Genomic DNA, 25,994 nt, shown 5'->3' with positions numbered 1-25,994 from the left:
ATTGGCTCTTGGGGGGAGCCTAAATTCTAGAATGAAAGAGGTACCACGTTCAGCATCATTCTTTCTCCTTTAATAAATGCTTGTATTTCTGCAACACACACATCGAGGTTACAAAGCACCTGTTCCATACATTCTCACTCGATGCTTCACAACCCTGTGTGCTGGGTGCTAAGATGATTCCTACTTTTACAGGTGTGAAAACTAAGGCCTGAGCCTTATACGATTGTCCCAGGGATTCACAGCTATGAAGTGTTTGAGGTGACATTCAAACCGGGCCCAGGTCTCATTCGCTATATGCCACTGCAGTTGCTGAGAGTAGAATTCTGAATATGGCAAATTCTCTCATTTGCTCTCCTTTCCCAGGAGTGGTCTTGTTATCTGAAGCACACCAAGTTTCTAAATTGGTATCGTGTGCACGTGGGTTACTGCTGACAGGAGGGCAGAGATCCAAGCCAAGGTACAAACTCACCAGCTCTGGGCCAAAACCCTGTCTGCCCATTTATAAAACGAGATGAGGCTCCATCTTTGAGACACGTTCCGGCTCTAAAAGTCTTGAATAGTTCATCAACACGGACACGGGCCCTCAACCCCACATTTTGAAATGCTTGGCCTGACTTCATTAGGTCTAAACAGTTTTGAATGAGTAGGGGTCAGCTCTGGTGCCAGCCTGACCAGGCTTGCTGAATGATCGTGGGTGAGTCAATACCTATTTTCTTGTCTCTGCAACTCTGGAGAGGAGAAAAGTATGGAAGCCCTAGAATATTATGATTAAACCTCAGAGAATTCCTGCTTAGAGCCTCTGATTCTTAGAAAGTTGCCTTTCTAAGAAGCACTGTCCCTGCAGCAGCAGCCCCTAGATCAGTTCAGGGGGGGCTGTGTCCCATGCAGTTGTGATGTGGCCTAAAAGCCCAACTGAAATCTCTTATTTTCCTAATCTTGGGTTGCAGAAAGACAGCCAGAATGAAGGGCACATCAAAGAGAAGTGACTGCCCTCTCTTCTCTCATGACTGTTTTATTAAGTTACTCTGGACTCAATTTACAAAAATCAAAGCTTATCCACAGTTGGGCTAAAACATGTTTTAAAACAGATGCCATTAATCATTTTTAAATAAATGAAGCAGTTAATTAATAATTAAAAGTTAATAAAGAATAATAAGAATAATACAGAAAAAAACTTCATAGTTAGGAAAATATCAAAGTCAAAGTAAGGAATAAACAAGACAGGAAATGTCCCCAAAGACTTTTTTTTTAAAGTAAGGGATGGCTACAGCAATTAAGTCTTATAGTACCCCCAAAAGGAGTCTTCTTCAAATGCCTGATCCTGGAAAGCTACACACAGACTCTACAGAGATACTTCCACTCTGGATCTCTTGGGGAGCTCCCTCTAGGGCATTTTCAAGTCACTTGAAGTCAGATGTCATTTCATTTTGGATCCAAGCAGGGTCATTCGCCATATCCACCAGAAGGGTTGACACTGGTTAACATTCTTCCCGGTCCCAAAGCCACCATCATGGACAAAGATATGTCACATCTGGCAAAGCAGGCCCCAGAGTGCATCGGGGACATCAGTGGGGCTATCGCCGTCCTTGGGAATAGGGAGGTGCTGGTGAGTTGGTTCAAAAGTCAGTGTCCCTGCTTTTCTCTATTGTCACACCTTATCCTTAGTAAGAGCAGACAATCAATGACAATGACTACTGCGCTCCCTGCAACGAGGGTCTTGCACTGTAGTCTCTAGGCCCTTCTTCCCTTAGCCAATTCTATTCACCAGCCAACTGGACTCATTGCATCTGTCCCAATTCTACATAACCAACAGAAGTCAAAGGCTTCACTCATTAGGTGGCAAGCCCACTTTCTTCTTGTGTTCCCAGAACCACATACACAACAGATGCCACCTTTCCAACTGCAAGGCAGGATTCTGGGGCCAACGGAACATTCTAGGAGCAGGTGACACGTGGCTGCTGAAGAGGATCCTCTAGCAAGAAAATGGTAGCAGATGCCCAGGCCACCTGTTGAGAGTAAAGGAAGGCATCATGTAGTTAACTGCTACAGAGGGAAGGGAGGTTATAGAAGAAGCAGGAGAGAGAAGGGACCAACATTACAAGAGGCAGAGAACCTATATGTCGAACAGATCCCAATTAGAATCACAAGGCTAGAGAAGCGGGCTCTCCTTTTAGTACATATAGACAAATGCTTTCAATTCAAAAAGTATCTGCTAGGTGCACAACACTGAGATGGGTGCCACATGAGATATTACAGAAAATGCCTGGCAAGGTCCTTTCCTTTCCCAGGTTTAGTTATAGGACAGAAAAAAAGCTTCCATGTTTTTCAAAGGAAAATGAAAGCTAACTGCCCTTGGCCCTGAGAAAATCGGGTTCTCGTCTACAGCCATCATCCTGGAAGCAGTTTCTATAATGTAATTCGTGGCTCATTAAGAAGTTAAAGGTTCTGTCTGGGACATGACTAAGAAGCACTTCAAAGGTTTCGATGAATGTAAGCAAAGCACTCAAGCTGTGAAAAGGCCATAAAATGCCCCGGACAGCACGAGAGGCACATCCCAGAAAAGCCATCGTGGGGCCACATGGGAACCGGACAAGCTCTGATAAGCAGTGTGGCCACTTCCATTTTCACTGCTCCCACCCAAGGCTTTGCCTCCATTCAGAATTCTCAACCCACTCACATTACTTTTCACTCTTTGAGCCTTGAGGTATTACTGAACCAGTCTGCCTGCCCCAACGTACCGATAATGAACCCTGCAATTGGATACGATACATTTGTTTTAGAAGAAGCCAGCTATGTAGTGTGAGTTACTGATGGCATTTCATCACAAACCACACTTCAAAAATCCAGAGCTAAGGAGATCTAAATATAGTTCAAGAAACATAACTGAAAGCAAAACTACCGCAGGAATTGAGAAAGCAGCAATATAGTGGAAGAGTGGCTGTAGGAAGGGCCCACGTCACCATCTTAGTCAAACCTGCGGGAGACAGGGGGACAAGAGGGAGGCTCTAGCCAAGGCTTCACTAGGAAACATGGGTTTTTACCTTCTTCATTCCCTCTCCTGCAGGAGAGATCTTCAAACAGACAGGTATTTCCAGGTGCTGACAAATGCCGTGGGGATTAGAGAATAAGGGACGGTTGTAATGCTGCTCCAGGTATCTGAGGTAGGGTCGTAACAATCAAGAGTTTTGCAGCGCTGAGTTCCACAGTAGCCCCCCACTACAAAGAGTCTATTTCCACAGGTGACTGCTCGGCAGCTAATCCTTCTGGCCGTCACATCCCCAAACTTAGACCACTGGAAGGTGTCACTGTGGAAGCGGTAGGCAGAACTGGCTGAGAACTCCGTGTCCCCCCCAATCACAATCACTTGGCTGCCCAGCACGGCAGCTGCGGTGTATCTCCAAGCTTGGGGACAGGTGGTAGGTGCTGTCCAGCGGTTCTGACAGGGATCAAAGCACTGCACTTTGGGTAGATGGATCTGGTTCACACTGGTACCACCAAAAACAAAAAGCTTCTTCTTTGCCCCAACCACAGCAGCATTGCTGACCCCTTCCCGGAGTGGGGCCACCAAAGTCCACTTGTTAGTCTGAGGGTCATAATGTTCTACCTGTTTAAGTGACACAGAAGGGGAAGCTGGAAAGGAACCACTCACAGCTGTGTGGCCCCCAACTACATAGAGAGAATGAGCCAGCTCAGCAGAGCCGTGGCCAAACCTGGCCACTAGCATCGGGGCAGCTTTGGCCCATTCATCATGAAGGGTGTCATAGACCCACACATCCTTGGAGGCACTGTTTTCAGAACCCCGGCCTCCAGTGACATAGACTTTAGAGCCAATGGCACAGGCACTACATTCTTTCCGGGGGCTTGGAATATCCGTCCTAGGGATGATGTCGTTGGTGGTCTGGTCGATGGTATAAATCTTGTCACACATGAACGTCTGGCCCCCAAGGAGCAGGAGAGCCTGGCTGACCTTCCTGGGCCGAGCACAGAACCCCGTCACCAGCCCATCATTCTGCAGGAGCCTCATCTTACAGCGCACGGCATCTGCCACGATCTCCCCACCAAGTTTGTGGCTTGTTACGACCTCTTCTTGAGCTACTTGAGTTTTGAGATAAGCCTCAGGCAGGAGTGCCAGGCGAACAGAGCGCAAAAGCTCTGGTAAGTCATCGTGCCGGGCAGTTAGGTCGTGTTTGATCCAGCCAACAACTGCCTCATATACCAGGCTTTCCTCCTCCACCTCCAGGTCTTCACTCTGCACAAGCTCTAACAGCCTCACTTTGGGGAGTTTGAGGAAATCTTCAGACTTGTACAAAGAAGCAAAGTTAGCTAAGGCCATCCTCCAGGACAGCTCAAACAGCCTCTCACAATTAAAGGCATCAGACAGGGCCAGCATATTGAGACAGTTGGCTGGATGCAGATTTTTTTCCAAGAAGGCTGCAGCGGCATCCCGGATGTCATGAAACTGCAGCATGTCTCCCGCCTCCAGGAGAGACTCTGCATTCTCTTCATTGATTAGCACCCTCGCTGAGTAGGCATAGTCAAGCAACAATTCCAATACCTCCGGATGCAGTCTGTCGCCGAAGTCTACGAGGCCCTCTCGGCTCTCTTTCAGGCCCCCTCCAAACATGGCCTCAAAGTAGTAGCTACAAGAAGCCAGCACAGCTCGGTGACAGTGGAAAACACCACTCCCCGCCTTCAGCACCACATCGGTGAAAAGACACTTTTGTCGAAGCAAGTTCAGATGGGTCAGGAGGCTGTCTGCATGGCCTGGCTTGTGAAAAATCTGTATGTTCATGGAGCCAGAGCTGGATCGAGACTTCCTGGTCTCGTGGCTGCTGACTGACATTGTCTCCTGTGCTCTAAAAGAAAACAAGAGTTAGGCCCCCAAAGTAGGCAATAACGGATAACATCTGTCTACTGCTTTAAGACTTGTAGAAGGCCTTCCTAAATTCATTTGATTCTCGTAACAATCCTGGGACATACGTGCTGGTACTATCTCCTTTGAAAAGAGGAAAGTTGCCCTAGGTCCACAGCTCTTTGAGGAAGGATGCAATCCCAGGTCTCCAGACTCCAAGTTTACTGTTATCTCTACTACATCAAACCACCTCTGATCTCAAAGAAACCTTCCAATTACAAAACATAAAAATGGTTTTCCTCCAGACAGAGGAACGTACTAAATAACAGAGGAAGGCCTGGTTTTCTGTAGGCCCTATGAGAAAGCCAACAAGGGTATTTCATCTACCTGGCCTCAGGCAGGAGATGGATGACTAATCCCCACTCTGGGGCCAAATCCCAGGAACAAAAAGATAAGGGAAGTTAAACACAGAAAGCACAGTCAGAAAAGGTGGGTTCAGTCGGGCTTCAGGTAATAATTAACTCCCTTTTCAGGAGACACAATCTTTGAAGTAGAAGCCCTGCCCTTCCCTTGACTTCAAAGGACAGGAAACCAAACCCCACCAGCCCCACAGAATGAAAAGCTAGGTAAGCAGAACAGGGTTTCCAAGTTAAACTTTAAAAAAGAATTTAAATAATCCTTACCTTCTGTCTTAAAATCAATACTGTCTATTGGTTCCCAGGCAGAAGAGCAGTAGGCACTAGGCAATGGGCACTAAGTGACTTGCCCAGGATCACATACCTAGGAAATGTCTGAGGTTAGATTTCAACCCAGGACTCAAGTTATATTTTCCTACCACCCATTACCCCCCACACACACATTGTCCTCCTCAAGCCAGCTCTGCATCCTGCACTGCCTTAGGGGCCTCCTGCAGCTAGATAAGCCTCCTAGACAAGTCCCCATGCTCAGCTGGGTTCTCTCCTTTTCCAGCCAGAAAAGTGATGGCCAGGAGGGGCCCCAGACTAACAATTCCCCCCCCCACTCACGGTCACCCTTCCTTCTCCTCAGCACCCTCATACAGATGCAGACCCAGAAACCTTGCCTCCTCCTAGCCATTTCCCCCCAACCAGTCTGTCAAATACCCCTGACTAGAGCTCCTCAGTCACCCCTCCTTCCAGATGCTCCCAAAGATCCTCCTCGGCCCACACATATACACACAGACTGCTAGACGCCACCCCAGACCCCCTTCCTACTAGACACCCCACCCCAGACTCTCAGACATTCCTCTAATCCCCCACACATATCCTCAGCCCCCTCCTGCTAGACCTCCAAAGATCCTCTTGTCAGACCCCCCCCAACCTCTTCACCACCCCTCTGGCCGCTCCCCGACATAGACCTCCGGCCACCCCTTCTGCTAGACCGCCCCCCAGAACTCCTTCCAACTAGACACCTCCCAGACCCTCTGCCATCTCTCCTACTAGACTCTCCCAGATCCCCTTCATACAAGACACCTCCCAGACTCTCGGATATCCCTCCGATCACTCCCTCCCACATAGCCTCTGGACACCCCCCCTCCCCCGATCATCAGCCCTACGTCCTGCTAGCCCCTCCTCCAACCTCCTCAAATACCTCTGGTCAGAGTCCCGGTGTCTGAAAAGACCCTACAGCCTCCGGAACCCATTGCCCCTCCCCATCTTTCTTTCCTTTCCCCTCCCTCCGCAGGCCCTCAGCAACACCATTAGTCTCCCCTCCCCCACAAGCCCCTTCAGTTCCACGCCTCCCCTCCTGGGGCTCCCTACCACGTGGCCTGCCCCAGCCTAGGCCGAGCCTTCCCTTCCCCTGCTCCCAGGCCTATCACTCACCAAGCTCCGCGTTGGCCCCGAAGTTTTCCTCAGGACGTTGATTCCCAGATGATTCCTACTCTCCCATCCCAGCCCGACCGCGCCTCCTCCGAAGCAGCCCCGCCCCGCCGCGATGGGGACCAATGGCAGCGGGAGTCCTCCATGCGCCCCGATCCAAGTCGGCCAAAATCACAGGCAGCCAGCGGCTCGGAGATGCTGCCCATGACATCATCAACCAGGTACTAATTAAACCAATCACGGCGCAGATATTCAGAAGCTAGCGCGCCTATTGGTTCTAGATCCTCCCGCCGAAGCTCACGAGATCTCGGCAGCGCTGGGGCGGCCTTTGTGTCTTGGAATCCCTGGTTGAAGGTGGGAGGGGCTTGGGAATCTGTGGGAGAAACGGGCTCACTGAGGCATTTAACTTGCCCAAAGCCACGCAGGTTGTAGTGTCCAAAGCTGGGTTTGATTTAGGGCATAGAATCCCAGATATAATAATAATAATGATAATAGCGTTTGTAGCGCTTTGAGGTTCTCAAAGCTTTACGTCTCATTAACTCTAGAAGATAGAGCATAGCCACAATGGGTCTGAGGCAGGATTCTAACTCGTCTTTGTGACCTCGCCCCACCTAACCCCGCTTGTTTAGAGGAACCCAAAGTAGGCACAGCAGAACGCTTTAATCGTCTAAAGAAGGAATAAGTAAGCATAAAGGCCACAAAACAAGGAATAAAAGCCTAGAAATAGAAAAGGAAGAGAATAAACGAGTAGAATGAAAAAAAAATTTTTTTTTGAGGAAAAAGATGCAGAGAAAATGAAGAAAGAAAAAAACCTTAGAAGTTGAAGATGAAGTTAACCAGCATTTATTGAGCCACTGCTTTGTGAATGGGGATACACAAAAAGGCAAAATACAGTCCCTGACCTCAAGGAGCTCAAACTCTTAACAGAGGAGATAACATGCAAACAGCTATGTATAAACAAACTGTAGACAGGATGCACTGGAAGTAGTCTCAGAAGGAAGGCTCCACCATTAAGGAACAGGAGAATTAAAAAGTAGAATTTCATTGAGAGAAAAAATAAAGAGGGGGAAATTTACAAAGCTAGATAAATGGAAGAAAGAAAGGGGAATTAATCATTAAAACTCCAAAATTAGAGCAAAAAGAAACTTAAATGTCATAGGGTCCAATCTCCTACTATATAAACCAGGAAACTGAGGAGGATTAGAGAGAATAAGTGACTTGGTCAAGGTTACCAGATCTTCTAAGATCAGAATCAACTATCTTAGTAATTAATTAGCATTTAAGGTATGCAAAACACTTTACATTTTTTATTAGATCCTTTCCACTAATCTATGAGGTAGGTACTTTTTATAGATGGGGAAACTGAGGTTAAGAGAAATTTAGTCATTTACCCAGGATCACACTGCTATTAAGAATCTGAGGCAGCATTTGAACTTGGGCCTTCCTGACACCAACCACCTAGCCTTGTATTTTCATAAAATCCAAGATTAAATTTTTGTTCAAGAAAGATCTTCAGAGAAGAAGCTTCCTAACTCCTAAATCCAGAGAATGACTGTTGCAGAAAGATGCCAGAAAACCTACATTACATCAAGATCAAGAATGAATGTTGGGATGTGGTTGATTGAACAGAAGGATGATTGAACATTTATTTTGAATGTACACTCTTATGCCAAAAGGGGACTGCCCCCTAATTGGCTCTTGTCAATATGCCCAGCAAAACATTGGTTTTGTTGTCTCTCTCTCTATCTCTCCTATTTCCCCTTATCTCTAACTATTGTAATTTCATAGCTGGTATGTTTATAAGACCCATGGATAGACTAGTCTTCCTCAGGCCTCAGGGGTATTGTGAATTTCAAAACTACTCTATCCTATTCAGACCATTCTTTAGAAGATTTAGCTATTTCCTGATCAATAACAATAGAGATACTTGGAATAACAGAATCAGGTCTTGGAAACTACATTCTCCACCCTATTCCTTGTAGCAAGATTAGGAAGGGCTGCAGCAAACTCAAGATTTAATTATTTGAGAATATGGCCTTCAACAGACATGTGCAAAAAAAGGACAGACCTCTGGGAGATCCTAAGTCAAGCTTGAGCCAGCATTGGCACATGTGAGACGCAGGAAGTGAGGTAGAGAACAGCCTCTAGAGTTCTCAGGACTTCCTATGAGGAGGGCTAGAGTCAGTTGGATCCTGGAGCCTGAGGTTGGAGGAGCCCCGCAGACTGTTTTCCTTCAGACTGGTCTCGTGAGTGATAAGGACTGATCTCTTTCCCTGCTTTGGCTCTCCAAGGCCTTAACGCTTTCCTTCTCTCCCTCTTTCCTTCTCTCCCTTTTTCCTTCTCTCTCTCTCTCTCTCTCTCTCTCTCTCTCTCTCTCTCTCTCTCTCTCTCTCTCTCTCTCTCTCTCTCTCTTCCCCCCTAATATTTTCTTCCTCCTGTTGTAATTAAAATACCATAAAAATTTGGCAGCTGACTTGGGTATTTTATTATTTGGAATTTCCCTTGGCGACCATTTAAATTTAGATTTTTTTCAGTCTCAACCATAATATTCAAGAAAACACAAGTAAGAAAAGCACGTGTCTAGGCCAGAGAGAGGCCTAGACAATCTCACCTACATCATGAAAGACCCATCTGCTTGCAAGCGGAAACAGGAAAGAAAAAAGAGAGGCCCAGAAGCCTTTCCAATCAGTTTAAATACCCCATCTCGATCTCGGCCAAGGTTAGAATTCAATGATATTACAAACCATTCTGGGGAAGTGGAGCAAGGACTTCTGGGGATTGAAGTCCTGGATTCAAGTCTCCATTTTTACAGGAGCATGCTTCAAGGCACCCCCCTGAATATTTTCTTCCCTTTCTTCTCAACCTCTCTTTTCATCCCCCTCATCCTTCTGCTAAAACAAGATCAGAAACTTTCTCTGTATCAATAGTACCAGGTTAGTGCCTGACATACTTAATGAATATAATGTTGTTTTATTGCATTAATTCATCTTTGCCCCATCCTCTTTTTTAATTTCCTGTCTTCTTTTCTCTCCTCATCTTCCTGTACTTTCTCTACCTCATCCCTCTGTCCTCTTGTCTCCCTATACCTTTATCCTTCTGTCCCTCTAACTCTTATCAATATTCTCCCTCACCCTTTATCTGGTCCTCCACTCATAGCTCAACCATATCTTCTTATCTCTCATTCTTGGTCCCTTATCCCTTTGTCAATCAATTTTTATTAAGTGTTTGCTACCTATTTCTGCTTCATTAACTATACTAAAGCCTTCAACTGTATGAATCACAACAAAATGTGACAATCCTCAAAGAAATGGGAGTGCAAGATCATCTTACATGTTTCCTGTGGAAGCTGTGAGTCAAGAAGCAACAGTTAGAAACGAACTCAGACTTCCCAGCTGTGTGACCCTGGGCAAGTCACTTAACTGCCATTGCCTAGCGCTTACCACTCTTCTGCCTTGGAACCCATACACAGTATTGATTCCAAGGTGGAAGGTAAGGGTTTAGGGGGGAAAAAAAGAAAGAAACGAACTCAAAACAACTGATTGGTTTAAGATTGGAAAAAAAGTACAACAAAGCTACATATTGTCACCTTGTTCATACAAAATGCCAGATGGAAAAAGTAAAAAACCAGAATTCTCTAAGTTTCCTGAAGAAATTATAGCACTCTCAGATATGCAGATAATACCACTCTGATGGCAGAAAGCAAAGAATTAAGAAGCCTTTTGATGAGGATAAAAAAGTGCATAAAAGCTGGCTTGAAACTTAACGTAAAAAAACAAACAAATAAACAAACAAACAAAAAACCATCCTAAGATGTTGACAACTGGTCCTATTGCTTCCTGGCAAATAATGGGAAGGATAAATGGAAACAGTGTCAGATTTTTTTTATATTCTTGAGCTCAAAGATCACTGCAGTTGATGACTGCTGTGAATCTTAAAATTTCTCAGACTTGTGAATGTTAAAAATTCTCAGACTCTACCTTAGAACATTTGGTTAAGCCCATTCTCCATTTTAAACAATGAAGGTACTTGATCAGGAATGTGAGAACTCTAACATTACTCCACCCATACTTAAGCACACTTTAGGGGAAGATAAAGTTGTAAACTCCTTACTGAACAATGAAAAATACTTAACCCATACTTATAGTGAGGCAAAAGCCCTTAAGCTAGGTCTATTTTTAGATCTAATACAAAAGGGTGCTAAGTACCTATGAAGGTTAAATTAATCACTAAAAGGGTAACCTTAGCAAAGAGGTGTGAAATACTCAGAAGTTTTAGTTTACCCAGAAAAGGTGATAACAAGATGTGAATTAAGAATGGTCAGTCCTTTGGAAAACTTCTACTGTGATTGGTAGATGTAAACATTTAGGGGAGGTGACATAGGAGAAAATTCTCTTTAAAAGGAGGTCAGAGGCCTCTAGACTGAGTTCATCTTGCAAAAGCTGAATTGGAGGGCTCAGTGGCTGAACTTAGTGGAGCTGAGGAGCTAAACTGGAGGGTCTGTCTGAACACTAGAATCTTGCTTGGGACAAATCTTGTGGTGAGTGGATTAAAGACTGACTGGTCTCTCTTAAGGCTCAGGCCTAGGCCATTTTGACCTAGGCCCCTCATACATTATTTCTTCTTTCTCTCTCCCTTTCCTTGATTCCTTATTTATATTAATTAAAATTTCTATAAAACCCAACTGACTTGGGTATTTCATATTTGGGAATTTTTTCCATGGTGACCATTTTATTTTTTTTTTAGCCCTTACCTTCTGTCTTGGAGTCAATACTGTGTATTGGCTCCAAGGCAGAAGAGTGGTAAGGGCTAGGCAATGGGGGTCAAGTGACTTGCCCAGGGTCACACGGCTGGGAAGTGTCTGAGGTCAGATTTGAACCTACGACCTCCCATCTCTAGGCCTGACTCTCAATCCACTGTGCTACTCAGCTGCCCCCAGACCACTTTATTTTTTAATATAAAATCAAGACACTAAAAATTATCTTTACAGTTTTGGCAATTCAAAGTCTTGAAACCATATTTTCACGGCCACGGTTTAAGGCAACTGCTCTTTTCATTGTAACACTGCAGACATGAAATTAAAATACACTTTCTCCTTGGAAGGAAAGCTATGACAAATCTGGGCAACATACTAAAATTCTGAGATGCCACCTTGCCAATAAAAGTCTCAAAATCAAAGCTATGATTTTCCATTAACAATATATGGCTATGAGTGTTGAACCAAAAAGAAAGTGGGTGCTGCAGAATCAATACTTTCAAATTGTGGTGATGGAGAAGACTTTTGAGAGTCCCTTGATGTAAAAATTAAAATTTACTCTCAAATAATAAAAATATTATATTTTAGGAGGTTTATTAAATGATTATTAGAAATCAAGGAATATAGAGGATACAAAATAAAAACCATGTGCCTATGGCTAGTTAGTCATTTTCAAAATCCCTACCTTACCACCATCACCACTGGCTGCAAGTCAAAGAGGGCATGGGAGGAATTACTGCCAGTTAAATATCAATAACATGATCTTGCCAATGTGAAGATGCAGGAGAGATTATAGGGAATTTTGGGAAATACTAAGGACTTCTGGGGAATGAAGTCAAAGGTTCAAAATCTCCATTTATACATTGGCCAGCAAGGAGATCAAATCAGTCAATACTTAGAGAAATTAATTTGGACTATTCACTGGAAGGTCAAATACTGAAGCTGAAGCTTAAATACTTTGGCTACATAATGAAAAGATGGAAGTCATTGGAAAAGACCCAGATGTTGAGACAGATTGAAGTTAAAAATAAAAAGGGGGCAACAGAGGATGAGATGGATAGATAGTGTCATGGAAACAATGAACATTAACTTAGACAGACTTTGAGAAATAGTGGAGAATGAAAGGACCTGATATGCTATAGTCCATGGGGTCACTAGGGATACAGAGATAAAGGAGATGAAGAAATCAACTATTCTCACATACCCACATTTAAACTACAGTACAGATTGACATTTACATCTCACTAATTCCTCTCGCCAGGAAATACTAGTAATCAAGTGGCATGTGTAAAGCTTTAAGGTTTGCAGAGCACTCTCCATAAATTATCTCATTTCAGCCATACAACTCCATGAGATGGGTGCTCTAAGTATTCTCTACTTTGAACAGGTTCAGAAAAGTTAAGTAATTTGTCTCAGAGAAAAGAGCTAATAATGGTGTTGGGAAGAAAAATGAGCAAATGCCTATGTTCCCTTTAGAATCTTCAGCAAAATCTTGGGATTAGGTTTATTAATGCTGGGGTCTTTTGTTTATTTGTTTTTAATTCATTCATTCATTTTTCAGTTAAATAGAGAAACGATTTTTAACAATTGTTTTCTCCTATTTTAGGAATTGGATTTTTTTCTTTCTCTCCCTCCCCTTGCCCGAGGCAGTAAATAGTCTGACTTAGGTTATACCAGTGCTTTCATGCAATACATATTGCCATATTGCTTATACCATGATAGAAGACACTTATACATACATTGAAAAACTCATGAAGGAAATAAAGTAGAAGATGGCATGCAATCAGATCCCATCAGTTCCTTTTTTGACTGTGGATAGCCAAAGGGACACACCTCATGTGTCCCTTATGGATATCTTGGGAACTAATGCTTGGTTTTCATCTGGGAGACCCATGGGTGTGACTCATGGGAAACAGACTGGTTCTACCGGTAGTGTTCAAAACCCAGAGAGCTCTCTCCACACCCTAACCCAGCTCAGGAGAGTTCAGTCATTGTCTTTAATAGGAGGGAAAAGTGAGGGGAGCAAAAGCCTTAAGTCAAGGGACCCCGGACCACCCTGGACCAGGTCTTCTTCATCTCTTCTCTTCCATGCTATTGTCATAGCCTGCAAAGGGCTCTCTCTTGCCTTTGGTCTTAACTCTCTCTCTTCTGACCTTTACTTGGTCAACAAAATCATCCTTATACATAAATTATTACTCCTCTGCTCAAGTCTTAAGTATTTCCCAATTGTTAATAGGCTGAATTCAGACTCATTTGACTAGCTTTGTTTACTCCTCCAAGAACTGGCTCCACTCTGCCTTTCTAGCCTTACTCTCATTCCTTCAACAAGCATTAAGTGCCTACTGTGTGCCAGGCACTATGTTGAGCATTGGGGATACAAAGATAAAAGAGAGATAATTCTACCATAGAGGAGCTTACTTTCTTTTAGGAGAAAAAAGGCACATACAGACATAGAATCAAAGAATCTGAGTTAAAAGGAACATCAGCAGCTATCTAGTCTCATCCATCCAGGGAAAAACCTAGGACTTATAGAATCATAGCTATAGACCCAGAAGGGACCTAAAAGGTCATTTTATCTAACCTCTATATTTTGGAGATTAGGACCTGAAGCCCAGAAAGGTTAAGTAGCTAGTCTGAGGTTACGTGTCTAGTAAGTGGCAAAGTTGGGATTTGCCCCTAGTTCCTCTCCCTCCAAATCCAGTAGCTCTCTCCACTGAAACACATTGCCTCAACTACAATGGCAAAATAATTTATAGAAATCAATTAATTTAATTCCCATGAAAGAGGACTGGGAAAGGCAGGAAGGGAGATTTCCCTGAGAAAAAAAATAAAATGGGGGAAATTACATAACTAGATAGATGGAAGGAAAAAAATGGAATGAATAAGTTAAATAAAGCTCCAGAACCAGAGCTGGAAGAGAGTCCAATACCTTTATTATACAGACTGTTGTTGTTTAGTCGTGTTTAAATTGTGTTCAACTCTTCTTGACCCCTTTTTGGGGAGTTTCATTGCCAAGATCCTGCCATTTCCTTCTCGAGCACATTTTACAGATGAGGAAACTGAGGCAAAGAGAGCTAAATGTCTTGACCAGTGCCTTGCTAGTAGGGGTTTAAGGTCAGAGTGAACTCAGAAAGTAATGTTTCTGACTCCAAGTCCAGCACTCTACCCACTGAACCACCTAGCTCCCTTAGATAGATAAGGAAACTGATGTAGCACCTGCTGTATGCCAGACATTGTGCTGAGCACTTTAAAATGATTACCTCATTTGATCCTCATCACAATCCTGGGAAAGAGGTTCATTACCCTTTATTCACTGGTCTTGCCAGCCAGATTGGACAAGATGAGCAGAATTCAAATTTGTGTTATAAGAAAATACTCTTCTTTCAGATATTATACCAGGGTGAAAGGGGGACGGGCACAGCTGGGCCCCTCAAGATTTAGGATACTCTGCCTCTCAGGCTTGGAATGTGCTTCCTTTTCATCTTTGTCTTGGGGTTTTATTTCTTCCTGGTGGCGGCCTTCCCCCATCCTTGGAATATATACAGTATTTCTGCCTACTCAGATTTTCTTTATTTATCAGGATCTCTCTAAAATTCCAATCACATTCTACCATGTCTTATCTTTATACCTGCCAAATATATGGCAGATACTTTCCCTGTCTTATTTACTGAAAAGAGGAAGTGAAAAGATACTGTTTGGGATTAAAAATATTGAAAGGCATTTTGAGAAGTAAGGCACTCCCTCTGACACAAAGGGGCCTTGAGGAGAGACTCAAAGTTCTGAGAGGCCTGGAGGAAAAGCATGTTGCTCAAAGGCCAAAGAACTGGCTGATGGTAAAAACGACTAGTGCAATTTTCCATAAACTAATTTACAGAGGATTTTTTTTTAAACCCTTACCTTCTGTCTTGATTGGTTCCAAGGCAGAAGAGCAGTAGGAACTAAGCAATGGAAGTTAAGTGACTTGCCCAAGATCACAATGTATCTGAGGTCACATTTGAACCCAGGACCTCCCACCTCTGGGTCTGGTTCTTAATCTACTGAGTCACCCAACTGCCCACCAGAGGACTTTTTTTAAAAGGACTTGAAAGTTTATTGTTGGAAAACCAAATGAAAAAACTGAAATTCTTCGTGGCACATCTGACAGAAATCTGGATTTGGTATTTTTTTAACCTATGACTAGAGGTCATGATTTGAGGTAAAAAAAAAAAGACAGAAGCTGGTGAGAAAAATTGCTTTCAGAAACTGAAGATAAAACAGAAATCAAAAGAGCTGAAAAGCTGAAAAAAGCCAATGCCAGTTGATTAGAGGCAGACAACAAACACTCTGCAGCTGGTACTATGAGTTGATCTGATTGGAGGAGCTGTGTTGATGGCTGACTGAAAAAGCAACATCCTAATGTTGTTTGAAGAAATTACCTGGGAAAAGATTTCTTTGCTCTCTATTACTGCCAAACTTTGAGACAGGGGAAATTCCCAGGGATTCTTCCATATAGTCTGTCACTTCCTTCTATGACTCAAGAGGGGGAAAACCCACTTGTTATAGCTTTGCTCATCTGAGACTTAATGAGAACCGCTTTTCATTTTGAGAGTGTAATGCTACCTCAGGGCTTAGTAACAGACCTGAAGAAGCTCTACAGATTCAAAGTTTACTCCTACTTGACGCTGTTTCAATACTCTGAGAGTAGCAGAGAAGCAGAGATTCAAGAAAGGAGTGGTCCCACCAGCAGATCTTGCTTAGTACAGAAAGAATATAGACACAGACTACAGTCAATTCATGAATTGCCTTAGGCACCAGGATCTCCCTACTTAGCTGCCTCTCTGTTCAAGTTCCTATAAGTTTTGTGAGTTTTAAAATTAATATTCAATAACTAAATATTATATTTTATAAAATTTTATTAATAATAACTAAAACAAAAGAACTGCCTGACTTCAGCCTGGTTGCAAGTCCAAGAGAGGAAGAGAGAGGAATTACCGTCACTTAAATACAAGCACACAAAACTCAGGGATGCAGGAAAAGGGAATTTTGGGAAATACTAAGGGACTTCTGGGGGATGAAGTCCAACGACTCAGAATCTCCATTTATATAGTTTATGCCCACACAAAAACTATGTCTTTTGGTAGGAGAGTTAGACCTAGGCTTATAGGTGGACTCTTACATTTTTATTATTCCTGATTTTGTCATCTATGGCATAAATATAATCTTTTGATTACTCTTAGTTTTGATTTTTCATTTAGTAAAAGTTTCACATTTTAGAATTAATCATAAGGGACACCTAGGTGGCTCAGTAGATAAAGAGCCAGACCTAGAGACAGGAGAGCCTGGGTTCCAATCTAGTCTCAGACACTTCCTATCCGTGTGACTCTGTGCAAATCACTTAATTCCTGTTGACTAGCCTTTACTACTTTTCTACCTTGGAACCAATACACAGTATTGATTCTAAGACTGAAGGTTTGTTTGTGTTTGTTTTTTTAAGGCATTAAAGTACCACAAAAAATTGAAATTGAATGTTGCAAAACTGTGAAGAACATGCTTGGCCCTCAAGAAAAGAAACCAGAAGTCCTTGCTCCTTTGCTAAAGTCAATGTTCTATAGTGTAGAACACTACATATGTTGAACTTTGTCAATGTGTGGACTGGTTTTACTAAATTTCTTTCTCTTTTTTTTCCTCCTTTAAAAATAATAATCTTTGTTATAAGACATGGCTCTAGGAGGCAGAAGGAGGAAGGATACATGGGGAAATCTAGCTGATGTAAAAACAAAAGTTATGAATAAAATCTATTTTTTAAGAAGAGCTAACTCTGTCTTTATGACTAATATGTGTAGATCAGAGACCTACCAGAAGGGGTTCAAGAGCTGCAGTTCTGAGTGTAATCAGATATTTCCTCTATAGCAGGATTAACTTTTGGACTCTGAGTTTCAGCAGTATGGTGCTATGGCTGCCTCCTCCCCTATTCATAAAACACCCAATATAGTTGTCAGCGTGAGTGGAGGTTCAGGACAATGTCAACCCAGAGAAAAGGTGAATGCAATATCATACCCCTGCCATACTTGCAATACACATATGGGGACATATTCCTGCTCTCCCTTTCTGGTAGGCTGTAAGCTCCACGAGGGCAGGAATTGCATCATTCTTTTTTTTTTTTAATCCTGGAACCTACCACAGGGTCTTGCATAATAGTAGACACTTAGTAAATGTTTGTTCCATTGAACTGAGAGAAGAGCCCATTGAGCACTAAGGAGTTGGGCCACTTTGATTGCCTTTAACCTAGTGGACATTCCCCCTGAGAGCTTTGGCCACTTGTACTTGGAAGAAGTCAACAGCCTGTATGTATTGTGGTCAGTCTTTGAGGCTCCAAGTGAAAAGACTATTCCCAGAACCGTATCCCAGAAGCCAGCAGGGAGACCAATAGAAGTTGTGGAAATGAAGGCTAAAGCTGCCTTCAGAATGAAACTCAAACTCCAGAACCAACCACCTGAAACCTACCGTAATCTGGACTCAGTACACTTTGGTTTGTTTTTTTTTAATAATATTAAAATGTTTTATTCTAAATTAAATAACACCGAATAGAATAAGTATTTCTATATTCAAAGCCGAACAGAAAGGGAAGGCTGGAGGATTGGATAGAAAGTGGGGAATCTGTGGTATATACACCTTGCTTTTCCTTTTACATATAATAATATATAAGTATAATATAGTAAGTATGATATATAATGTGATATAATGTGTGATATATTTATATAATAAATATGCATAATATGTCTAATTTGTATTCTACTTATCACATATGATATATTTATTACATATAAATATAATATGTAAATGTAAAATATAAGATTTATATGTAGTTAAATATAATGTAATGGTATCATGATATAATAGATATAATATCATATATTACATATATAACTTTCAAAGATATTCTGCATGTCCTTCTAAGAGGAAAGGAGAATGGGGGGCTGAAACTCTCGAGTCAAAAGAAGAAAGGAGAGTTAAATGCAGAAGAAACAATGGTCTGAGAAAGTCCTGAAGGAGGAGAGAGACTGAAGGTTGGGCTGACTGCGAAGAGCAGGTTTAGGAGAGAGTGATGGAATCACGAGTTATAGTCAGAGAAATGTCAAGTCTTTGGTAGAGGAAGTGAAACTCTTGTGGCTAATGGTGAGATCCAGAGTGTGACGATTCCTGTGTGGCCAAGAAAACCCCAAATGGGGTCACAACGAGTCAGACACAACTGAAATGACTGAATAACAGCGATAGGATATCAATCTAGAGACATATAATCAACTATATTATAATTTAGCTTGTGACCTTGGACAAGTCACTTAACCCTGTTTGCCTCAGTTTTCTTATCTGTAGAACAACCTGGAGAAGGAAATGGCAACCCACTCCAGTATCTTTGCTAAGGAAACTCTAAATGGGGTCAAACATGACTGAAACAATGGATTCTAGGCCCAGTGCTCCATCCACTGAGTCACGAAGCTGCCTCTCAGATTTAATACATACTTTGAAAACAATGGCCAAAATTCAATTTTATGTACAATACTTTCCTGTTTTTTTGTATATTGAAATATTCATGTTAGCTAATGTATGTTAAATTCATAATTTTTAAAAAAAGAAACTTTAAAAGGGAAAGGATAAGGACTGGACTGTCTTAGAATTGATCCAAGTATTGGTTCCAAGGCAGAAGAATGGTAAAGGCAAGAAAATTGGGGTTGTGACTTGCCCAGGATCACATAGGTAAAAAGCATCTGAGGCCAGACCTAAGCCATTTTTTTAAACCCTTACCTGCTGTCTTAGAATCAATACTGTGTATTGGTTCCAAGGCAGAAGAGCAGTAAGGGCTAGACAATGGGGGTCAAGTGACTTGCCCAGGGTCACACAGCTGGGAAGTTATGATTTTATTAATATAGAATGAAGAAACCTCTTCTATCAATTGAGTTCGGCAGCTCTTTCTCTGAAATTTAAAGTCTTAGAAAGTGACTTCTATATCCACAAAAAGGTTGAATCACTTGCCCAGGGTCGCACAACCAATATTTGAGAGAGAGGAAAAGGGAGAGAAGAAAGAGGAATTCTGGACGGACCAGCCTCTCCCCTCCTCTCCTTCTACAAGTAAAGAAATATTTTCTGCCAGAAAGAGTGAGTGATAACCCCAGTGTTACCTTCATCTCCTCCCACTCTGTGCTGTAAGTGAAGAAAAAATAATTCCCACTCCTAAATTGTCTGTTCCTTGACTGGAAAGAATAACATGTACATATATACAACAATAGTAAATTAAGTATATGCATGTATACATATAAATATACATTATATATATACTACAAAAGTAGTATATTGAGTGTATATATTGTGTAATTAGAATCTGTTACCCTAAAAACTACAAGTCCCAGCACCCCACTCTCCTCACATGATGTGTTGACATAGGGAGGATATAAATTTGGCATAGCCCCACCTCTTGCTCTCTTGTCTTCCTGTCATGGCTTTGGTGGAGTGGGCCTTTTAAACAGGCAAGGAGAGCTTGGTCACATGGTCTTATTTTGTTAGATAATTACCTTTTTATTCCTTTATTTCTTGTGATTATTAATAAACTTTATAAAATATAACACTTGGAGTATTGGACATCAATTTAAGTCCTACATTTATGGTGACCATGAAAAGACTTGAATCCTCAATCTCTGATTATGTCAAATGATCCATTGGGAAGACTAGTCTCCCAAAGGATCACAGCATATCTGTAAAGATAGCATTAACTCTCCCCTCACCTACTTTTAAATTCATGACCAGAAGCATATACACCCTACTTAACGCATAAGTGGGGGAGGTCCGCAATCCAAACAACTCAGAAATGACTGACTGCCCCCTGGAGAGTCCTAAGCAAAGTCATAAACTGCAATTGGTCCCTGTAAAGTGGAGGAAGGCACAGGAAGTTACGAAAAGAAGGGTCTTTAAAAGTGGCTACAACTTCCTGTGAAGAGCAGTCTTTGAGCTCTTTCAAGGCTGTGGAGGTCAGTGGAGGATCATCTTCTTCAGCGTAGACCTGGGACTGTAGCATTTGGCAGGACTGTTCTGGGATCTTTTCCCCTTGGACTTTAGATTGGTGAGTGGAAAAAACTGACTTTCCTTTCCTGTCTTCCAGAGAGATTAACACCAAATAGGCCTCCCTCTCAGAGGAAGCCATGTGGATGAACCCCTTGCTTAATTTACCTCTGGGCCTTCCTGCTGGGGCTTTTGGAGCCCTGCCAGAGTAGAGCTAGGCACCAGAGCAAATATTTAGGGTGATAAGCCAGACTTCTCACCCTGCCCTCTTTCACATTTATCTACCTTACTTTCCCTCCATTTTGTAAATAAAGCTGCTGAAAAGTCATTTTTGACTTGAGTTACAACTTTGGCAACCACATTCTCTCATATTTTAGCCAAACTATTAATTTTAACCCATACAATATGTGTATGTACACATAAAGGCACGTATATCCACTATATGGACAAAACAGATACAAAGGGCTTTTTAAGGGAAGGGTGATACTAGTAGCTGGGCCATTTGGCTACCTGATGCCTCTGTGTCTTATGTAATTAGAATGTAAACCTAAGAGGGAAGGAACTAGTCTTTTGTTGTCTTCAATGTTATTCCAACCACATCTAGACCCAGGGGCTCATCCCTGAACTACAGACTTAAAGGGGTTGGTTCCTAACCAGTCATCCAGTGAGCTTGCCTTATGTCAAAGGCTGACTCCTCTTATATCCCCTGCCTGGGATCTGCCATTCTTCTGTGGGTGGTCAACTTCTTGTAAGGACTCCTCCTAGATCTCTGGCTAACTTTATAGTCTAGTTTCTAGGCAACACAGCTCAGAAAAGGACCTGATACTAAACAACGTTTTTATGGCCACACTAAAGTTAAAATTTTACCTTGATTGAGATATTTCCTGGAAGATCAAAGTTAATGATGCCGCAGGACCTGACTGGCTAGTTTCCCCAGGATTGAATCTTTGACAGGTCCTAATGAAAAGATCTTAAATTTATGGCAGAGTCCTTTCTTTTAGTCATATTCATTCCCTCTCCCATCTCCTTGTCTTTGAATTGGGCTTGTCCCTCAGGTGTGGAATTCATTCCCTTCCTTCTCTCTGCTTCAGAGAATCTCTAGTTTCCTATTCAAAACTCAACTCAAGTACCACCTCCTAGATGAATCATTTCTTACTCCTTCCACCTGTAGAAAGTATTTTCATTCACTTCTCCTCCCTCCATCCCCCAATGGCATGAATTGTGGTCCCTTTCAGTGGAGAATATGTTTTGGCCCCTTCCTGAAGCACATGTCCAGTATAAAAGGGCCAGCGTGCCTACCCAGCTCCGTGGCAAATGCCCTAGTCCAATAGATAAGGAGGATTCATGCCACTGGTTATCTTCATTGCTTATGTATATTTATATATATACGAAACTGCCTTTGACTATTATTTCAGTTGTTTTTAGCCATATCTGACTCTTCATTACCCAGTTTGGAGCTTTTATTGGCAAATTCACTGGTCCTCATTGAAATGACTGATGAACAATGTATGTGTATATATATACACACACATACACATATATGTTTATATGTATGTATTTTATATGCCAATTTATGTCCATGGGATCTTTCCAGTAGAGTAGAGGCTCATTGGAGGCAAGGACTGTCTTTAACTTCTACTTTACTTTATCCTTAGATCCTTTGTATCTCCAGGGTCTAGAAGAGCTCTTGTCATATAGTGTTTAGTAAATTCATATTGGTTAATCAGTTGATTCCTTTCCTTAATTACACACACCTAAATTGGGATTAGACTCCTTTTCTCGGCTTTCCTTGACCCATTTTTGTACCCACTCCCTACCCCAATAGTTCTTGCCCCCAAATAGTCTTAAACTTCAGGTGCTCCTATTCTTTGGCCAACTTAGACTATGCTTTCTTACAATTTCTCATTCTACTCTGCCATGTTTGTCCATGGAAGCCTTTTCCTCTTTCCTTAAACATCCATTTCAGATGCTATCTCTTTCATGAGATGGAAAGCTGCCTGGAATTTTTGTCTTCTCAAATTTCTTCAAGTATTGCCACCAGCCCCACCACCCTTTGTGGCAAATACATTTTCCTTCCTATCATAGTTATTTGGGGAAATGTCATGTTCCCTTACTAGAGTTTCTCAGTGAGAAACTGGCCAATGGAGCCCCTGTCCTTCAAGCATGCATAGTATACTGCTCTCCCTGTGCTAACCTACCTGGAAGACTTGGTGAACCCCCTTCAGGGGGTACAGTAAGCATCTGTGACTGATTCTTTAAAATCTGATGAAAACCTTTTAATTGGATACTAAATTGGAACTGAATGTATATATAAAAAGCTCCAGTTTAAAACCTTAATCTCTCTGTTCTCTTATGGTAGAAAAGGACTTTGTGTTTATTCTTTCCTGGTGTTAGGTGAAGGAGTCCTGGAGAGGAAATGACCCTGGGAGCTTTAAAAGATAAGAGAGTCATTAGGGGAAGCCAACACGGTTTCCAGTGAACTTCCTGACCTGTGTGAGCAATAAATCAACCCAGGGGTCAGGGCGCCATCTTTGGAAAACAAAGGAGCTACTCAACCTTTGGCTATGTCAATGCCACACTGAAGTGAACCTGGAGGGAGGAATGTCTGTAACTATCATTTCAATTCCAAGCCCTTTTTCCCCACAGTCTGGAGGGTAGACCAAAGAGGATGCCCAGTAAATATCTCTTTTTAAAAGCTAACTTACTTTTCTGTACCTTGATTTATTGATTATACCATGATTATCAAACCATTGATTATACCATGAAGATATCAGCTACTTAAGTGACCCTAGGGAGAAACTAACTCATACTAGTAAATGATATTGGTGTAGTAATTACTGGCTATCAATACTGGGAATAATTCACTAGTTGGGGGCACAGCCAATACCATTACAAGAATCCCACTATCCCTCAGGGTTATCACTAAACCTTGAAGGAGACCTATAACTAGTCATGCTCTGGGACCTGAGCTACTGAGACCAGTGTGGATTGGAAAAATAAACCCAGAGTTTCTCTACAGTCTAAGTTCATGGACAGCATTATCATACCTACTACTGTGTTTTTTTATTTGTTTGTTTGTTTTTTAAACTTTTAATTTCAAGGAAATGAATTGCAATGCATAAAATGCAGCAAAAGTTCTATAACTCAAATGCCTTATCTTTTCATTGTCAGGGATTCCACTATTCTCTTAACACTGTCACTCTTGAATCTGTTCTAAGGTACCTGCCATTGCTTACATCTTTTGTATGTACCTTTGAAATATGTTGGTCAATCACATCTCACTAAACATTCCCACTTTCACTAGAATAAATTGTCAACATTTCATCCTTTAGGTCATTTATGGGTTTACTTCCTCTCTATAGAGTATTAACCTACCCTATATTCAAATTATTTGGAACTCACTCTCTCAAAGTCTAGAGTGTGCATCTATCCCTGGCTTTTCTCTCTTTACCTATTATAAAATCCTAAGATGAAGTGGTAACATCTTTCCAAAGTTCCCAGCATTCCCGTCGTGGCACTGATTGGCCAATATTATACCCAAACTATTAGTTCCACTTGTTCCTTCTTTGGAAAGCAATCATTCTACAGGTTTTTCAATAATTTCTCCTCTTCAGTGGGCAGAGGGATAGCTTCAGAAGTGGTATCAAATTCCTATATTATCCAAATCACTTGCCACCATCACAGAGTTCCAATGTTCCCTAATATAATCTAGTTCTTCCTCCTGTATAAGTGGTTCTAGCATATTCTCACATAGTTTTACTCCTACTGATTGATCCTAATAAAAATATTTTGACTAACATACCTCCAAAGACAATGTTGCTGAAAAATCACTCTCAGGTCTCCCATGCCCTCTTCCCAACTAGATCAAAAGTGTTGCCAATTTAGTTCACTGACCTCTCTGCTCCCTTTGGTACTACTACATATTCCCTCTTTTAGGAAATAAGACCCAAGCCATAACTTTCCTGATTCTCTAATCTTTAACAATTGGTCATCTAGTAATTATAATTACCTCTTTATGTCATCCTCCTGTCTACAACTAACAAAAGCTGGTTTCAGATTTTGGCCGGCAACCATACTGTTGGTTTCTACCATGGACTATATGTTTTCCCCTTAGGAGCCCTATTTACATCTTTCCCCTCCATCTACCAGTGGAAATGGGGAATATTCAAGAATAGCGGAGCACTCTGATCTTCTAGATTTTTTTTCTGATGTGTTTCCTAACTGCTCAATACTGTACAGTTCCAATATTAGGAAAGGCAGAAGAATATAATTAAAAGATTACCTGCCTGGGAAACAACACAGCTAGTAACTTGTTTCTGTTTTAACTACTTATTACCTATGGGAGTATGGATATATTATCCCCTAACATTCAAAATTCCAGGGGTTGCTCTTTTTCCCAATGCAAGGTTATTCTTTCCATATTCCATCATCTTTAATCAACAAGAACTGCAGCACCATCCTTTCACTACATGGAGGATAAAAGATCACTTAGGATAATGCTGATAGGAACATTAGTTAGATTGTCCTATTCAGTTTGTACTATTTTCAAGTCAAGATAAAACATTCCCTTTAGTTATCATCCTAGAGATTTTCAGTCTAGAATTTTCATATAAAGATAAAGAAAGCATCTCTCATGGAAGGTTTCTATACAACCATTACTTGTATCATTCAAATAAAATAAATATTTTGTGGGTCATCCAAGACTAGATGTCATATATATATATATATATATATATATATATATATATATATAAAGAAAAACAGCTATTGTTTTCAAAAGATCTTATAATTTTATAAGAGATGTTGCTTCATAATGGACTCTGATCTAGGGATAAGCTTTCCCCAATACCCATTATATTTACCAATTGAGCTGAGTATGATTTCTCTCTGTTGAATCTTCAGACAACAAAGGATTTTGTTTATATAGTTTATTCATGACTCATCTTCTGTATGAATTTGCTGATGCCGCATAAGATTGGTTCTCTGACTGAAGGCTTTTCCACATGTATTACATGTACATTGCTTCTCTCCAGAATGAATTCTCTGATGTAGGATAAGGCTGAATCTCTGATTGAAGACTTTCCCACATTCACTACATTTATAAAGTTTCTCTCCAGTATGAATTCTCTAATGTTGGTTAAGGATGGAGCTCTGACTAAAGGCTTTCCCACTCATTACATTTATACACCTTCTCTCTGGTGTGAATTCTCTGGTGTTGGATAAGGCTGGAGCTCCAACTAAAGGCTTTCCCATACTCGTTACATTTATACACCTTCTCTCTGGTGTGAATTCTCTGGTGTTGGATAAGGCTGGAGCTCCAACTAAAGGCTTTCCCACACTCGTTACATTTATACACCTTCTCTCTGGTGTGAATTCTCTGGTGTTGGATAAGGCTGGAGCTCCAACTAAAGGCTTTCCCATACTCGTTACATTTATACACCTTCTCTCTGGTGTGAATTCTCTGGTGTTGGATAAGGGTGGAGCTCCAACTAAAGGCTTTCCCATACTCATTACATTTATA

At 41.6% G+C, this 25,994-nt stretch overlaps 1 protein-coding gene across 2 annotated transcripts; it reads right to left on the bottom strand.

The window, feature by feature from the left end:
• Positions 1–961: 961 nt before the first annotated feature.
• LOC100027335 (ectoderm-neural cortex protein 1-like) lies at positions 962–6,912 on the bottom strand. Of its 2 annotated transcripts, none has more exons than XM_001377619.4 (4): positions 6,694–6,912; positions 5,536–5,632; positions 3,042–4,856; positions 962–2,006 (listed from the first exon to the last, which is right to left on the bottom strand). In XM_001377619.4, exon 3 carries the CDS (start codon positions 4,841–4,843, stop codon positions 3,074–3,076), a length of 1,770 nt encoding a protein of 589 aa, XP_001377656.1. In that variant the 5' UTR covers positions 4,844–4,856; positions 5,536–5,632; positions 6,694–6,912; the 3' UTR covers positions 962–2,006; positions 3,042–3,073. The 2 variants fall into 2 exon arrangements, with proteins under 2 accessions (XP_001377656.1, XP_056677969.1); XM_056821991.1 differs by lacking the exon at positions 6,694–6,912 and adding an exon at positions 6,461–6,583.
• Between the last annotated feature and the right edge of the window lie 19,082 nt (positions 6,913–25,994).

This window comes from Monodelphis domestica, chromosome 3, assembly GCF_027887165.1.
Source record: "Monodelphis domestica isolate mMonDom1 chromosome 3, mMonDom1.pri, whole genome shotgun sequence".
Lineage (NCBI taxonomy): Eukaryota > Metazoa > Chordata > Mammalia > Didelphimorphia > Didelphidae > Monodelphis > Monodelphis domestica.
The sequence above is the reverse complement of the archived record's forward strand: the minus strand, read 5'-3'. Positions and strand labels throughout refer to the sequence as shown.